Source organism: Pezoporus occidentalis, unplaced genomic scaffold (genome assembly GCF_034315485.1).
Source record: "Pezoporus occidentalis ecotype Australia unplaced genomic scaffold, CSIRO_AGI_Poc_V1 ctg179, whole genome shotgun sequence".
In the NCBI taxonomy this organism is placed as follows: domain Eukaryota; kingdom Metazoa; phylum Chordata; class Aves; order Psittaciformes; family Psittacidae; genus Pezoporus; species Pezoporus occidentalis.
The window spans coordinates 885,154-903,307 of record NW_026913629.1 but is presented as its reverse complement, the minus strand read 5'-3'; the positions used below and the strand labels follow the sequence as shown (position 1 = coordinate 903,307).

The following is an 18,154-nucleotide window of genomic DNA, read 5'->3' as shown; positions in this document are numbered from 1 at the left end:
TGCAACAACTGAACAAGCCTATTAATATTCCTGCCTGAGTGTATTAATCACCCCATTGTGAAGAAAACAACACTTCACTTTAGAAGAGAAACCACAGGCTTACGCATATCACTCATTTGTCTCACTGGTGTTAGCACTCTCTCAATTAGCCTCGATTTTAAAGGCTTTTTATGTTGTTGGTTTTGGTTTGTTTTAGAAGATTTAAATGAAAAAATGGAGCAATGCTAAAATCTGGTCCCAAGAAAACTCTGTTGAAGCAGGCATTTGCTTTGGGCCGAGTCTCCCTCACTGAGGTTCCTTATATTTCTCCTCTCAGGCAGTGTCAGGGAGCCAGAGAGAACAGGAATAGTGCAGTGACACAGGCAGGCAGGAACAATGTGTGTGCACTGCCTTTGCCTCTCTGGATATAGGGATTCATCTTTTATATGTTGAAGAGGGGAGTGTATGCTTAAGTGAATCAGAGTGAGGAAATCTCTTATTTCAGGGTGACCTAAAAGCAAAGGGGGCAGGGAATCAGTTTGTATCTCCGTATGCAAAGGAAGAAGGAGCTGAAAATACTTGGTTCTCATTCAGAACATGAGGCATTATTTACCTTGGTAAATTCATAAAAGGCTGCTGCTAGAACAGGTTCATGACACCAGAGAGACAAAGGAAGTGACACTGGATTATTGCAGAACTTTATCACCTTAATCCCTCAATGAATTTTTCAGACAGCCGAGGAAAGTGTGGTAAAACAGGCAGGTTCCTGCAAGATAAGCAAAGGTACTGATCCATAACTGGCACTACTCCACACTGACTGCTCAGGTGCACACTCCCCCCTTCAGTAAGTACGAAGTAATCAACCTCTACTTAGCATTTTCTGCAGAGCTAGAATGTCCCCATGGGCACCAGGCAAAACGGGCAGCACTCTGCCAGAAGCCACAGTTTTGGTTTAGTTTGGGGAGGTCAGTTCCCTGTTTGGACCTAACCTGAGAGAAACCACTCAGAAAATACTCTTAACTAAAGGAGACACAGTTTGATGCTCCTGACAGCCAGAGTTAAAAGACAAGCAGAAACACTTCCCCACTCAGCAAGTGATTGTGTTACCAGAGGAGGCACCAATGGAGGAGCAGGTCTCCTGGGAGAGAGTCCTTCAGAGACAAAACAGCAGAGTACATTATTAAGAGCCCGATTCGGTTGTCTTGTACCCTTCTGTATTCAGCCCAGAGCAAACTAGACATAAGATACTACCAGCTTTAAATTGCACTATTTCACATTTTATACTTCCTTCCTCTGCGACTATGTCCATGACTACAGGAAAGACAGAATCATCCATCATCTTGCTCAGATTCTGGCCCCTACTGTGATCCACAGTATGATGTTAACTCTGAGTTACTCTTACTTTTTCATCCATCACACTCTTTCCTTGTTTTCCATCCACTCTGGGATCTCAGTGCTGACATTTCCTGTCTTTGAATTTTTGTTATCATCGAATCCAGCTTCTGAACCAAAACCTCCACCTCAGGCCTCTCCAACGGATTTGTGCAGCACTGGACAGGATTTTTGTTGATGAATGTCTCACAAGCTTGTTCTGCTGAGATAATTTACCCTGCATCTGCACCAAAGATCCCAGCCATGGACAAGCCACTGTTTTTAGTGTGGTTTGGATCTTTTTGATGGCAGGTGAGTAGCATAAGGCCAACCCAAGTGCATGCCTTTGAGGGAACAGTCTAGAGGAGTAAGCAACATAAACTGCTGTAAGGGCACAATTTGCATTTCAAACAGGCAGAAGCCTCAGATCATTCAAATAAAACCCCACATTATCAGAACTGAGAAACAGAAGACCTTTTTATTACCTACTCTGCACTCACAAACAGATTCCTCCCTTCTCATCCTCACTCCATTTTATATGTAGCCCCAGCCTCCCACATTCCCACACAGGCACACACACCTTTGATCCCTGCCAGATACAAAAATCTGTTGGACTGCATCTTCCCTGCTTCACACTCCCATACACTCAAGCATTCTCCTTTGCCCCACATAAAATCCCTTCCCAATACCAGTCTCCCTTTTTCTCCTGCTCAGATATACACAGGGAATGCATTATCTCCCCACACTCATCTTGGAACAGCAGATAACCTCTCCAGTCACAGACTGCTCAACCTCTATGACCCAAAATTCACCAGCTGCTTTCCCCACCCAACACATTTTCTTCTCTGGCATATATATGTCTTCCTCCTTCACATAAACAGATGAACGGTCCCTCTCTACATACAGAGCCCTCTGTGCTCACACACACATATGTACACACACACGCATGTGCAGATGCATACACAAACACACCACATTTTCAGCGGGTGAAATCATCACTGCTCCACTGAGGTCAGTGCTTGCTTCAGTACAGGTGGTACATTCCAGACAGTTAAGCAGCCTGCAAACACATTTGATCAGAATGCAATCTATTTTTGGGTGTGCAGCTCCCCTCAGCACACAGAATTTGCTACAAGGTGTCACTCAAATTGAATAAACAGGGAATGTTTTGGGAATAAGAAAAAGGCTTCCTTTTCCTTCCTCCCGCCTCTCTTCTTCCCTCCATTCTCTCCATCAGCACAGAGCACACAGGGAGACATCACAGACCCAACTTCACTGAAATGCCCTGGAATTAACAGAGAGCTGCAGACAGTTCTCAGAACTCCATTCCACAGCACTTGTGTGGTCTGCTCTTGTTAGAGAAATTATCTCCCTGAACCCTGCCTCTCTCGCTCTCATCAGCCCTGGATGTCAGAGCCTAGTAGCACTGCCTGACTTGTAATTATTTTTTACTATGCTGCTTTGTCTGCACTAATCCTTTGAAAGTAGCTTTACTGCACATCTGAAATATTATGATGCTATAAAACCTCTGTAATATTTATAAATCCCTTAAGACATCATAAAGAGAGAAAAAAAACCTCCCCACAGAGTTCATCTAGCATAATTACATATACATTTCCCTCTGATTAATAAAAAATGATCACTTCCTTATGTAAAGATATTCTTCAGCTTTCTTTCATTAAGGCTATTTTTCTCTTCCCATTTTAAATCCGTTTCATGTGTCCCTGTATAGGAAGGTACCTCAGAAGATATTTTCCCAAAACAAAAGGCACAATGAAAAGAGCCACCACAGAGAATTATCGGTTGAACAAGGAGCAAGGAGCCAGACTAGTCTGTCACTATATTTTCACATCTCCTCACTTCAGCAATTTCACCACAGAATGTCCTGAACTACCTTCAAACATCAAGCACTGTGGTGTGTCATTGAACTAAATAGGTGGGAAGAAAACTGGTAAATAACGTTCTAAAGAAGAGGGGAAAAAGAAAACCTGAGCCCCAGCACTTGCCCCCCACCCCACAAAAGGGCTGGATTCAACTTCAGTGAAGCTGATTAAAGGGAAACCTGTAAATTCACAACCGAAGAGGCACAGTAAGTACAAGGCACTGCTCAGTCCTGAAATAGTGGCTAGCGACTTGTGCACTCAGTGTGAAACCACTGACACTGGGCTTGCACTGACTGAAACTGGAACCTGGTTTTGTCGTGGATTTTAGAAACTGCTTTGAAAGTGGTTTTATCCTGCTCAGAACAACACTTGGATCCCATTCATCACCTGCTTAAATGGGATCAGGTTCGAACTAAGTTTTGAGAACGCTTTTCATACACAATTCCCTCTCCGGTATTTTCCAGATTCAAATATTCCATAGCCACAGGGAGCCACTGGGCAGTATTACTTTAAGACAGCCTGAAAAGGACCTGCAAAAAGGAGAAACACAAGGAAAGAGAAAATAACCAGCTTTTGGTTTTAATATTGTTGTTGTCATTCCTCTGAATTTGCAGAAGACAAAGATAAAGCCCAATCTGCCCACACCGCTCCCTAGGCAGTTCTTTGCTCCTTGGAATCACATCATGCACACCTTTGGTGCAGGTGTGGCTGTTGGAGTCCAGAGCTAAAAGCCAGCAGTGAGCAGGGCAGGGACAAGACACAAATTTCTGCATTACTTCCTATTTCTCCCCGCAGCCTCAAGAGCAACAGTTACACAGATACCCCTTTCCCTCACTCCCCATCACACCATAGTAGACCTCAGCACTAATTGCACACCAGTCATTGCTGCCCAATGGTATTAGTCTTGGAAAGAGATGCAGGAGCTCTTCTCTCAGCAAATATATCTATGTTCCTACCTTACTCATTTGTTAATCATATGCAGAAAAGTCCTTGGAAGTTCACAGCTTGCTCTTTGACATAGATCTTCATTCTAGATGTGAATATATATATAATGTGTGTATATATATATGTTTATATATATATAATGTATATATATAATACATATATAAACATTCTAGATGTGAATAAAATCTCCTAAGTAGGAGATTATACGGAGTCTGGTGTGGTCATTACTGCTCTGTTTGACTTGTTAGAGTCAGAAAGAAATAGAGAGATCAACAGACAGACATGGGAAAGAATAAAACCTACCATAGTGCTGCTGTGCCTTCCACCCCTTCTCTGCCAACTAGTCAGCCAGCAAACACAATGCCAGTTGTCTCTTTATATAGTGTCATCAAGGAATAAAAATATGCCTGCTCCAAGTTTAGACAATAGATGTAAGGTTGGAAAAGTGCAGTAATTGAATCCCAATACCATTCCAAGCACCTGTTCCGTACAGGGCTTTAGCCTACACAGGAATAATGCAGCAGATGAGTAGAGTAGGCATACAATTGTACAGCACTCACAGTAAGCTAGAGCTGAAGGGGCTTTCCTGCGTACTTCTAAATAATGAACAGAGGCATGCACTAAAGAGATTTCAAGTGGACATGGCATCCTGAAACAGCAGAAAGAGAAACACCCGCCTTGAAAAACTGCAGAGGAAAGCAGCGATAAATTCGGGACACTGAGATCACTCCAGAGCCTGGTGCCTGCATTCAGAGCTCCAGAACAATGCCTGAGGTCCTGCCTCGGTGCAGCTATAATGGGGAGCCATGGGTAAAAGCACTGTTCTACAGATGGCAGTTAAGTATCTCAAGTCAAGTCTGTTTTCCCTGAGTCTATCACACATCCTGAAGTCCAGGGGTCAGATCTCAAACTACTGCAAATTGATGGAGAGTCATGGACTTTAAGCACAAAAAAAGAATAGCAATGAATATGGTGTTGAGAGCAGAAGAAAACAGGAGGCAACATAGGAACCACAAGGGCTATGTCTCCTGAGGAATGCTCATGGACATTAATACCTACACATTCCATTGATTCATAAATCATGTTTGGCATTATCGCAATGGGCCAAAACATTAACCTAGTACAGAATGGCATAATTCCATGACATTACATCAGATTTCCTAAAGGTCTACTCTGTATCTGTTACAGTATCTATACAAGGACACCCATTTAAACCAGCAGCAACAACAGGTATTTCAGGAACATACGTACACTAGCATCTGAAATACTTGTCCTTCATCAGTAACACTAACCTTGAGTCACAAAAGTGCTTCACCAACCAACTGAACGTTGAGACAGACATACATTGAAGTATGCAGCTGAACAAGGACCTTGTTCTCCCTCCAGGTCCAGCCCCTTGCAGTGCTGTCATCTCTAATCTTAGATTTGAGTGCATGCTCTGCAGGGCAAGGACTGTTTCAGCTGTTACAAAGTACCTCAAACACCTACAGGGATAATTAAGTAATAAATAAGCATAATACAATTCACCTGGCTTTAGTGAAATTGTTGTGGATACAAGTTGGAAGTCGGCCTAGTGTCCATCTGTTTCAGTGACATTATACCAATATCTAGTGTAGCACAGCATAACAATAAATCTCTCAGTCCATGTGCCTGCTGGAGAGCAGAGCCAGGTTTGTATATACTAGATTGAATTTGGTCATCTGGAAACCTCAAAGTCAGGATTTCAAGGTAAATCTTACATAGTTTCAAAGGTTCATTGTGATAAAGACTTACCAGGTTCCCTGGGTTAAATCCTGATTCAACCAAGCTGTTAGGCATCCACTTGACTTTTACAGTCCCACTGAAATTAAGGTAATAGCTCTCATACTTACATTTAAGAATACAGTTACTTGTTTTGCAAGATCAGGGCTCTAATCCTGACAAGACAGCCAAATGAGCAGCAGCTTTGTCACTGAGTTCACTGGGCCCAGGATTCCACCCTCTGAATTTTGTGTCCTTTTTTGGAAGAATACTTGTGTTTTCATCCAGCCATTATCCTAACAGCTCTGTTAACAGATGCTTTGTACTGTTTCTTTGGGAGTTTGTTTTCTCTTATCTAATATCTCATCAATCATCATTATTATCATCAATCTGCTCCTTAGTTTTGCAGGCATTTTCCATAGTGCATGTACTTTTTACCTTGATCTTTGTCTTTTCACAAAATTTCTATACTAAATGACTTCTTCAAAGATGTTTTTAAATGACACGACATGTTAGGATAAAACCCACACAACACTGTGTGTTTGTAACGCACGTGTCCTGAGAGACCAGAACCCTCTCTGCTTAGTCTATAAAACAAATCCACAGAGGAATTAAGGGAGACATACATCTTGGCTTTAAAGGCCTGCTTGCTTCTGCAACTGCCTCCAAATTATAGAAAGGCTCCAGACTGGAGAGGGGAGGGAGAAAAGGGGGGGATAACATAAGGACTGAAAAAGAAAGGCTTGAATTTAATTGCCCTAAAAATTTCAATCATTCAGTGTGGTAATTAGAGAGTGGCTGATTCAGAGGCAATTTCATTTGGAAAAAAAAAAAGAAGAACCCAACAAGATAATTGATGCTAAGTGAATATTTTACCTGAAATATTAAATACCAAACTTAAGTCTGCCTCCAGGGCCCTTTCTGCTACCCCTATTGGATCTTTCAACTGCTTTGTGTTTTCCTCCCACATGACTCAACGGAACAGGACACTCGTTCAGAGCATCAGTGTCCCAGGGACAGGTTTATTTGAAATCTCTGTGCTGTGAAGAAGACAATATAATGATTTATTAGTAAAGAAAATAATAACAATAAGTCTCCTGAGGTCCAAATCAGAGTGAGATTTTCCAGGGTTGAGACTCTGTCTTGTCTGGCCATAAGCAAGGTCTGCTGTCCTGCAAAGGGTAACAGCTTTCCTTATGAGCTTATCAAGTATAGGCTAACAGCTTTCTTTATGAACTTAACAATACTGTCAGGACACTTCATGTTTAATTCTGGACTCTCTGATGCTGCAAAATGATACTTAAAGGTAGATCTCTGCAGTCATGCAGAGCACTGTGGATGTCAGTGTCACAGGGGTCTGATTGCACAGATCTCTTTGCAGGATGGAGAGCAGAGCTGCTTTATTGCACACTGCTCAGAAGAAGTAACTGCTAATTCTCTGTTACCTAACAGCTTAACAAACAAGGGCAGCATCTCATACACATCTTAAAGAAATGGTGCATGCCTGGAAATTAAGTAGATATTAATTCATACTACATTTGTAAATGGAGAAATGATAAAGAAAATGCATAGAATCATAGAATCTACTAGGTTGGGAAAGACCTTTAAGATCATCAAGTCCAACCATTCCCCAGCACTGCCAAGGCCACCACTAACCCATGTCAAACCATGGATCAGGAGTATAGACAATGCCTCTCAAGCAGGTCTCACTACAGTGAGAATGCCAGGTTGTGCTAACAAAGCCACCAGTAAGAACTACCAAGGTGAGGTGGATTTCAAGCCCTCCAGAGAAAACCAGCAACTTCCCTTGAACCACCCACTTCTCCTTAATCACCTTAATGAGGAGCTCCCCTTTTTTTCAGAGCCATGATGATTCCCTTTCCCCCTGCAGTAGTTTTTTTAACAGCTGATTAAATTCTTCATCCAGAGGGCAGGTTAGACAGTACTGCTCAGACCCTTGGTTAAGCCTGGTCTGACTGCTGTATTTTGGAGCCTGGCAACAAAGCAAGTCTCAGGAAAGTTAGTCTTACATTCACTGTAAATGGAGCTCCAACAGTTCAGGTACAGAAATGACAGAGCTATTACAGATACCTCTGCAGAACTTCAAACATATTAAAGTATGCAAATCCCACTGAGAATCTTCTCTCTCTGTTGAGTGGAGGTACATACACCTAGTTGGAAACAGCCAGGGCTGTTGTAACTGTTAATTAAGTTCTGTGCATTTGTTGTTCAGGACACTGAATACAAACCTCTTTCTTGCTCTGACTTACCCCTCCCTCTCTGAGAATTCACAGCCACTATCTAATCTGCCAAAAACTGTGTCCCTTTTTATACTTGGAGGTCACTTTATGTTACTTACACTGTGTTGCATTATGTCAAAAGGCATAACACAACATAATGAAAAGCAGACTAATATAACTCAACCTGACGTCAATGACATAACATGATGTGGCTACTGAAAAATGCACTGTTGTCATTGTTTTGTGTTTTCATCTGGTACCTACTTGCTATTCCAGCATGAGGCATTTGTTAGAGAATTTGGAGAAGGTTATGGACTGAGCATGCCTGATTCAACAGTGCCTCCCATCATTATTTCACTGAGATCTCTTTGTTGGCTTTGCTGGGGTTCCTCCTGATTTACTTTAGCAAGAATCAGGCTCTAAAAAATCATCACATAAAATGCAATTACATTAGGAAAGCCATCAAGTTGGAAAATGCAGCTCCTGGGAGTAAGGAAATGACAACGCTGTTATAGTCCCTGTAACCTTAGCTCTGCCCTCTTGGGTAGAAAATGAGCCTGTACTATTTTTCCTGCAGGATGTCATTTCACTTCATAGAACTGTGTAGCAAAGCAGTTGTTCAATATTTCTCTTAACTTCACCACGTAATCTGTGGTCCCGTATCTCATTTGCTGCACATCAACTAAATCCTTTTGTGGGTTAGGTACTTTTCCTCTTCCTGTTTTTATTTGCTTTTGTATTGTTCTAATTACCGCGGTATATGTGTGTTTCAAACCCAAGGCTGAGCCTGTCTTCCCAACATATATCCACAAGGTGAAACACACTGTTTCTGCTTCCCTGTTCCATAGAGAACAGAAGGACAGGCCCACTGGGAAGTCCATTATAGGCATGGCTAGAATGCAAGGCAGCAAAATCCCAGCCTTTTGCTTTCATTCTTCATTTTTCCCCCTGGCTACTTTACACTGCCCAGTGTAAAGTAGAAATGGCTACTTTAACTACTTTACAGTGTAATGGCTACTTCACTATCCTCAGTGGAAAAAGCAGGTATCAGCCTTACTTGTGAAAACCTCAAACAGTAATAATGAAGATAGAATGTTCTGGTGATGTTATGAATCCCTATGAACAGCTCTTCCTAGTTCTCCATCCAGCAGAACCAAAACAGAAGATCCAACAGTAACCAAAATAATCAAGCTGATGAATTAAAATGAAATCTACGGTAATTTCCACTGGTGTTTTACAGATGACACAATCGAAGAAACATCTTTAGCTACCTTCCGCTAACACAGGCCATAGCATTTTACCAGTTGCTGTACGAAGCCCAGGTCTTCTGGTTGGCTAGAACATGTTTTTAGACATTATTGTTATTGTTACTATTATCTCATGCTGCTAAGGTGGCCAAGCCAACTCAAGCCATGGCATTCCCAGTGACAGAATTCAGCACCCATTGACTTTGGGCAAGTTTGGTTAATGGACTTGACCTCACTGTTCCGCCCTTTCTCAGGCCTGCAGTTTAGCATATCCTCCACACTGCTGGCCACGCAGGAGGTGTCAGCTGTACATGAATGATTTGGGAGCACTGGAAACAATGGGACAGATCACAACATTTTTGTGGCAAGATAAAATGTGATGAGGAAATAATTAGTTTCTGCTGACAATGCCCATTCTTTCTGGCAGCAAGATACGCTGCTGAGAAGTTCAGGTTTAACAAAGCACAAGCCAGGAACTGAGAGAGGCTGGAGAACACCTAAAAAGCTCTAGGAAAGCAGGTGAGGATTAGACATCTGCTAACATTCTGGCCAAGCAGCTTCACAGAAAGGCAGGACATCTTCACTTCAAACTTTCAAAGAGTGGATCAACCAGCCCATCACTTGACAAATGGTTCTCATTGTCAGAGATTTTGCCTGAATGCTTCCATCTTTTCTTTAGCTTTTGGTGAGGTCTATTCAGTCTTCTTCTGTTAGGACAAAAATCTACCTTTCTAAATTAATCTGATGCATTAGTAATTTCTGTTTGTATACACATACATGCATAATTTCTGAAAATGTTTGGAATATGGATGGCATGGATCTTCCTAAAAATTCAGGATAAACAACTGGAACTCTGAATCTACAATCTAACTATATCAGGATATGCTAAAATATACAGTTCTACCTTCTCTGTCAAAAATCCAGCATAGCAAAAGCCCACTTGGTTTACAGAAAATAATGTCTGAATATTGACCCAGTGGCTAAATTCATGCTAGGTATCTGTGGTTTAACTGCAGATGAATACCAGAAAATGTTGGACCACATCATAGTGAGGTTTAGAGCCACTTACGTTCCATTGCAGGTTACAACACACAAGGGAACAGAAGATAGCTGGTGATACTACCTCAGAGTACAGCACAGGTTTTAGGCTACACCATCCATAGGAGCGCTAGAAAAAGGACTGCCAAATGAGGGGCAATTCAAGAGTATAAGTGCAGTGGAAAATGCTAGCTGGAAGAGTCATTTTGGAAATTATGAGTATAGTAGCTTGGCACCGCTTTGTAGAAGTTGAATGTAGGACGTGGTAATAGGGATGTATTCCACCAGCCCGGTAGCTGTAAAAGCTAGGAACCACAAAGGCTTTTAACAACTCTTTGTAAATGTCACAAGTTCCTATTTCAATCCTTTGGCACTTTTCTAAAAGATCATTGTGGGAGAATCATCACATGGCATAGTAACAAACTCTCCTGTTTGTACTAAAGAAAACTCACACTCATGAACTTGGCTTAACATTATGAAAAGAAGCCCAGCACATAAAAAAGTTGCCATGTTCTGACCTCAAAACAATGGCATAAATCCACTGTCACCTCTTGGAGAGAGTGGCATTATCTGGCATTGACCATCATGTGGCTGAGAGCAGAATCTGGCTCAATGTAGATTTTCCTTTGTAGCACTCATAGAATTATAGCATGCTTTGGGTTGGAAAGGACCTTTGAAGGTCATCTACTCCATAATGCTGAAACTGTGGTTCCACTGTAGTCCAGGAGCTGCACATGCAGGAGGGTGGATTGTGCTGACAGTGAAGGCCCAGTTAGTTCTCATAGCACGTGACAGCACATCCTGCCAGCATAGGACGTAAGGGTGGGACCCATCCTGACACTCAGGTAGTGGACACCTGTGAGACAAGCTGAGCACCCCAAGTACCAACCTCCTGAAAGCAAGCAGACACATTCACAATGATGGTTAAACAACTTGAATCTTCAGATTGACTCATCTGGGGCTGAGTTCTTAGACATTCTGGTGTCTGTGGATAGAACCTTACAGAATAAGGACCCTAAGCCATGTTTGAATGTCTTTGTTCCTGTCTTTACCAGTCTGTGGTAATCTTTACTCTGAGCTGAGACTAATCAAGTTCTTTTAACTTAGGACCCCCCAAGCTATCCTCATTCTGTTGGATGAATTATACTGTTGTGACATGTCTCGACCTGCTGTTCAACTCAGTTAGCTATCTAACCCATTTTACATTCCTGGCACTTCAAAACACAGACATTAGTTATGTATGCATGTGAGCCAACCCCAATGTACTCAGAAATGCAACACAAAATCCCATGGTAGTTTGAAAATCCACAGTACAGTCACTCAAACAGGAGGAAATGCAAATGTCACATTCAGAGGTATTGTCATATTCCAATATACTCCATACAAGTATCCCAAAAGCATGACTCAACACCCCAAAAGACATGTTTTAGAGGACACAAAGTTTGAGAAATAATAATAAACTGTAAGAATTGCATCTCAGGTGGATTAAATTACTCCCTGAGGTACCAATCTTCCTTCCTTGTCTGTGAAGGAAATGTCTTTAACTTGAGCTTTTTGCTTTAAAAATCAAGGAAAGAAATCTGGGCCATGAACCCAGCATCTTGGCCATACAAAGATACTCCCTAAAGCACAAAGTCAGATATCAATCCATAAGAACAGACAAAACTGAAATGCTCTGAATGCACAGAGAGTTGAACTTGTGTAAGAAACAAACTGGACCCACACTGTACCCTTCAGAACAAGTCAAGACAAAGGCTTCTAGCAGCCCGAATCTCTCCTGAAAGGAAGAATAGCAACTGCTCATGGTACCCTCTTTGCTAGTTAGTTGCAGGTCAGAATATGTACATGTTGATGCTGCTCTACAGACTGTTGTACCCTCTGCAGGCATGAAAGCTGCTCCCAGGAGAGAACTGCTGTTGGTTCACCTCTTCCACTGAAAGTCAGGCAGCTGTAATGTCAGTTCAAGCCAGGTTACTACAAAGGGGTGAAAATAAACATACCAGCTATGCTCAGAATGAACTTGGATCAGGCACTTCCGTGATACTTCTCAGCATAACTGCAGGTGGACATCATGCACCACCTCACTGGAAAAGTACAGAGCAAAGCTGTGAGGAAAAAGTCCATAGGGAAAGGAAAAACACCAGGCATCTAAACTGGAAGACACTTATCATTACAAATTGTGGCTCCTAGTCAGCCCTCAGCCTAACCTCCATGAACAAATGGCATTAATAATGATAGCAGTAGTAGTGACTGCAGAGGTAGGGCTTCCTTGACCTTCAACAGCAAGCCAAAAAACTTAACAAGCTCCTAAAAAAAATGGAATTAAGGAATAGCCTCTTTTTCTATTAATTTAATTTTCTTCTGGGGAGCCAGTAATGTTCCCTCACCAGTGACAGGCATTGAACTCATGCTGCATTAGGAGGAAAAAATCATGGTAATCCTCAGAATTCCCAGTGTTCAATTTCAGACATAAGGGTGCCATTCAGGACTCATAGTTCACACGTATGTGTCAGTCAGAGAGAGCACAGAAGAAACCAAAGTCCCTCAGGAAGGTTTCTGCTGTGAACTTCCAGCCTAAGCTTTCTCTCAAATATGCCAGGCAGAGGGGAATTAACCTCATTAAGCCACTCTTCCCTACTGAGCACCTACTTCAGTGAGGCAGGTAGATGTACAGTCTGTTCAGACCCTATTTTCAGATGTTCTTTAACGTGTTTCTATATGATCAAGTCCTCTTCACTTATTTAGCCATTGTAGTTGTGAGCTGTGCAGAAACTCATGTAGAGTGGGCGGGTGTGGGTTGGTGAACAGAGGCCATTTACATTTGGCATTTGTCAGTGTGACATGAAAACAGCTCATGTGCAAGAAGGCATCAGCTACATGTCATTCTGAGATCCACTTATAGTATTTATAAATGTTTTGTGTAAGGAAATACACAAATATTCAAGGCTAATAGAGGTGCAGAGAGAAGTAACTTTAGCAAATCCAGTCATCACCCTTACAGCTTAGTCCTGGACAGTTTGCCTACTTCTTACCAGTAACCTGACACACCTTGGAAGATAAGGGCTCCCTGAAGACAAACTGCAAGTAGATTACTCCTATGCTACCCTACTCCAGCCTTTAGGTCAAGAAATGTGTTATGTATCCTGAGATTTCAGTAGGAGCTCTTGGATATTCAGAGGGGGGTTTTAATCAATTCACTTATCTACTTGACAGAAAGCACAGTTTAAGTTTCTCATAGGTAAGATAGGATGTCTAGGTGTCCTGCAATGTTAAGAGGCTAAAAAAAACCACCCCAGAGATCTTCAAGTAGCTCTTTCTCTTTGTAAACCATCCTTGACTTCCTGATTTGTTTGAGGAAAAAGCCACTGAGTGTGCAGACGTCTTTTATCCCTCTTAGCCACAATTCCTTTGAGAATTCCAACAGCGAAGGTGGATACAATTATTGTAAATAATGTTGGATAGAACCCAGAGCAGATGAAGGTAGGAGGATACAGCTCAACAAGAACAGAAGTGGTTTCTAATGAGAGAGGGAATATTTCACTCTCAGCATGGCTATTATTATGCCCTATGCATTAATTCAGCCAAGAACTCCTGAAGTAGCAGAATGAATTTCTATTCACTAAAGTGGCAGGCATTGGCATGGTTGCCTTCATTTCAAGTCTTACAGTTAATACTTTCCTGATTCCTCCATGAAGAATTATATGGTGAGTTAAACCCTGTGAGGCACTAGGAACATAACAAGGTCTTAAAACCAGCACTGAAGGCAAATATTCCAGTCTAGTCCATTCAACAAAGTACATCTTTCACTTTGAGTTTTATTTTGATGATTTTCTCTATTTCTGTAGAGTTGTGTGACAGGATTTATTGTCTTGAAATATAAGCTCTAATAATTCTAGCAGAGGTGTGAACATGGTGGGTATTTTTTTCAGCCTTCCCCTGCCATTCTCCTGGAACTGTCCAATTGGCCCTGAACTGTCCATTTTAATGCTGATCAACCAGAACATGAGCTGGGGTAACGGTTTACCTTAAAATCCTGGGGTCTATCTCTAGCTTTCTTTAAATCTCTGCCTTTTCACTGTTCTTTCATTTCCTAGACAGTCCTGACTTCCCCACAGGTGAAGGTCACTAATCCTTCCAGCCAAAACGTGAGTAACTCTTTTTCTTCTTTCCCTACTGGTGTCCTGCAAGGACTGCAGGGCAGGATGATCGTGCTGTTTATGAGGATCCCTTTTCATGCTGTTTCCCAGATCTAGAGCTGACAGAAAAGGAAGAGAAGGAAGACAGGAAGGGTGAGGGGGATTATTTTCATGCTGACAAAGGTATGCATGAGTAACTTCTCTGGTGTGCCACTCCAAGGCCTCCATCGCCACAAAGGAACTTTGCATTCCCAGAGCAGCCGAAATCCTGAAGTTTAAAGTGGAATCCTGCTATGGTTACATTCAGGCGTTACTCTTTAAGTCAAATACAGCCTGAGTATTTGGTTCCCTAGAGGATCTAACTACAAATCATATATCCTTGTGACATCTCCTGTATCACACAAGAAGCAAAAATGTCCCACACTCCTTTTTCTGCATATTTTTCTTGTCACTTGTCTTACACATATATTTGCACTGCAGCAGGAGCTGTTACTTGTTCTGTAGTTATAGAGCACCTCGTACAATGGAATCTGAGCCCATGACCACACTTTGTAGGTGCTATTGCAAGGCTGATAAAGAATTAACTGCAGTCAGCAGCAAAAGCTGCTTTCAGGCAGCACACTGCTGAAAATGAGAGCAAAATCCAGGGAAGGGCTCAGCACCTGCAGTTCACATTGACTCCAGCCCAGGCTGTGGTAGCTCAGCAGCTCTCAGCATCTCTGAGGATTTATTCTGCAGCATGTTTGCTTTTGCCTCCAGCGTGCAATGGGGGGAAGGCAGTAGTGTGGCTGAAAACCACAGCTCCCAGCCACTTCTCCCCTCAGCGCTGAGTGAGAGGGTGAAAGCTTGCAGACCAGCCGTTACCTTTCTCATGCGCACGTCTCAGCGGGAATAAAAGCAAAACACAGAGCTGAATTTATTCCTAGCCAACGGAAATTTCATATTGAGGGTTACAGGCGTCCTGTGCCTCTTAAAAGCAAGTAATAAAATGCTGCTCTCAATTACAAATTGTATTTACATTTAAACCCCCATACGGTTTGGTGTGGTGGAGGGAGGTTTCAGATGCATTAGCAGCAGTGCTGTGCCGTGATTAGTTACAATTTTTCACATGCTGTAATGAACAATTAATGCCTCCACCTTTGTTTTTTCCTCTGTCTTGCAAACTAACCCTGTGGCTATGTCAGGTCAATAGGCAGTAGATGAGACACAAATTCTGCCTAATGCTATGAACAAAAATAAGCAAATACATTGAAATGACCACCTGTACAAAGCCTCCTGTAATAGGATTCACACACTAAGTATAAATTTAATAGCAGCTGATTTTTTTAGGTAACTTCCTGGACTGAACTTTTCAAAATGTAGGGACATTTAACAGGAAAATGCACAAACACATGCAAATGTGCACAGCTGCATCTTCCTGAGCTACAAAAGTCAAATTCCCTTCTCTCTGCCTTCAAGCAGTGATTAAGGCAAAGCAGTCACTGTCCTACATGGTGCACAAGTCTTGTGGCTGGCCCTTGGCTTTTGCAGAGGCCGTGTGTGTCACTCAGTGCCAGCTGAGAGCTGAAAGCACGTTTTTGGGTGCATTTCTGCACAGAACTGGTCAGTATTGCCTAGAAGGCCTCAACATGGATTCTCTACTCAACATTTCAGAAAACCTGCTCCAGGTCACTGCTCTGACAATGCTCTTCCTCTTTAACCACACTAAGCCTATACAGGAGATCATCTCTACAGACCCTCAAGACTGCCTAGCACTTGGTATCATGATCTGCTTACCCAGACATCTGCATTAGCAACAATGTCAAAAGGTGTTTTGATATCAAAAGATATTTTGATAGCAACAATGTCAAAAGGTGTTTTGATAACACCTGATATCAAAAAATAGTCAGTAGGTCCTGTTCACCTTTAGTCAAAATCTGATAGAACAACCCTTCTCTGAGGTTTGAGGGAACTCCTAAGTGAATAGGAACATTTCTTCTCAATATTCATAAACCTATGTCAAAGTCACTGGTCCTGGCCAATAATACTTAATTGCACCCAATGATACCCAAGCACTGCAAGACTATTTCAGGGGTATAAATGGGAGAAGTGGTTTTATTCGCCATGAAGTCAATCTGCAGTTCTGCTGAGGATGGGCAAGGTCCCAAGGGAGCAAGTCTAGCAGCATAAGCAGCAAGAAAAAATCCAAAGAAATCAGAATAGAACTCAGTAACAATTCTGTGACAAAAACCAGCACTGAACAGTTATCTCATATTCCATGGGGATTAGTGATGACAGATAGGAAGTAATAGGCTCAGATTGCAACACGGAAGATTTTAAATTGGGTACCAGGAGCAATTTCTGCCTGCAAGGATAGACAAGTAGATTGTCCAGGGAAAGTGTGGAATTTAAAGGGGTTTGCTAAACCTGAGTTACTCTGAATCTGCTTTGGTTGTAATGGTGCCCACACCCTGATATTGCTGACCAAGGCTGAGGCCTCAGACGTGAGAGGATGCTCCAAGCTGTAAGTGAAAAGAACAGCACACTACTTTATAGGCATGTCTTTTCCTCATATTTACCTCCAACACTGCAGTGACAGCCATACTGGAAAAGACTGGGCTAGATCCACTGTTAGCTTAAATCACCTTTACAGTCAAGAGAATCATAGAGTCATAGAATGGTTGGGATTGGAAGGGGTTGCCCTGGCTAAGGTGCAGGACCTTGCAGAGCTGTGAGTAGAGCTGTCTCAGTTTACTATGGCTAACCTGCTTTGCTTTTATTTATAAATAATACATTTATGACACAATGGCTATAAATAGTATTCCATTAATTTTATTGCTTGTTTAGATATTTCCCTAAAGGGCTAATACACACTTACTGTTGTGTTACCATTTCAGCTTCTGCTAGTTTGCAGCTAAACCATACAGTCTACTTGGAGCTGAGGCTAAGCTCAGCAGCTCGGCTTGGGATGAAGAGCACATTTGGAGTAATTAGATTTGTGGGTTTAGGTGGTTTGGGTTTATTTTTTTAGGGTATAACAGTGTAATAAAAAGAAATGGCTGTAATTTATAGCCCAGCAGTTGGCAAGGGGCTTGTCTGGTCTAGGATTATTTTTTTTTTAATAGCAGAAATTTTAAATTTAGGTTAGAATTTCAAAGAAGCTTCGTACCCACAACTAAGGGTTCAGTGCTGCCAAGCTCTGTGTTTGAAAGTCATGAATGAGGCACAAAAATACCAATTTTAACTTCAAATAAGAAGGCATAGATACAAACTCACACACATATACCGACACGGATATCCAGGTACCTCTGAATAAGGCTGATGTTTAATTTTGCATCAAATTCACTCTTCACCAGGGACTGTAGCAATAGGACAAGGGGGAATGGGTTCAGACTGAAACAGGAAAAGTTCAGGTTAGATATAAGGAGCAAGTTCTTCCCTGTGAGGGTGCTGAGGCGCTGGCACAGGGTGCCCAGAGAAGCTGTGGCTGCCCCATCCCTGACAGTGTTCAAGGCCACATTAGACAGAGCCTTTGGCAACATGGTCTAGTGTGAGGCATCCCTGCCCATGGCAGGGATTGGAACTGGATGATCTTA

The 18,154-nt window shown here is 42.1% G+C and overlaps 1 protein-coding gene across 8 annotated transcripts in view; it reads right to left on the bottom strand.

Annotated features, from left to right (window-relative positions):
• MYL10 (myosin light chain 10) overlaps window positions 1-18,154 on the bottom strand; it is a 62,078-nt gene that overhangs the window by 17,377 nt on the left and 26,547 nt on the right. The window contains exons 1-2 of one of the 8 annotated variants that reach the window (XM_062614945.1): window positions 5,952-6,874; window positions 5,471-5,662 (exon numbers count right to left, since the gene is read on the bottom strand). The exons of 2 other annotated variants lie outside the window; for them this stretch is intronic. Coding sequence is in view for 3 of the 6 variants with exons in the window: in XM_062614942.1 (XP_062470926.1) it covers window positions 5,952-5,996 (45 nt within the window). In the remaining 3 variants the exon portion in view is untranslated. Of the gene's footprint in view, window positions 1-592; window positions 872-4,481; window positions 4,632-5,470; window positions 5,663-5,951; window positions 6,876-18,154 lie in introns of those variants that run through there. 5 more of the 8 variants (XM_062614946.1, XM_062614942.1, XM_062614944.1 and 2 more) reach the window with 5 other exon arrangements.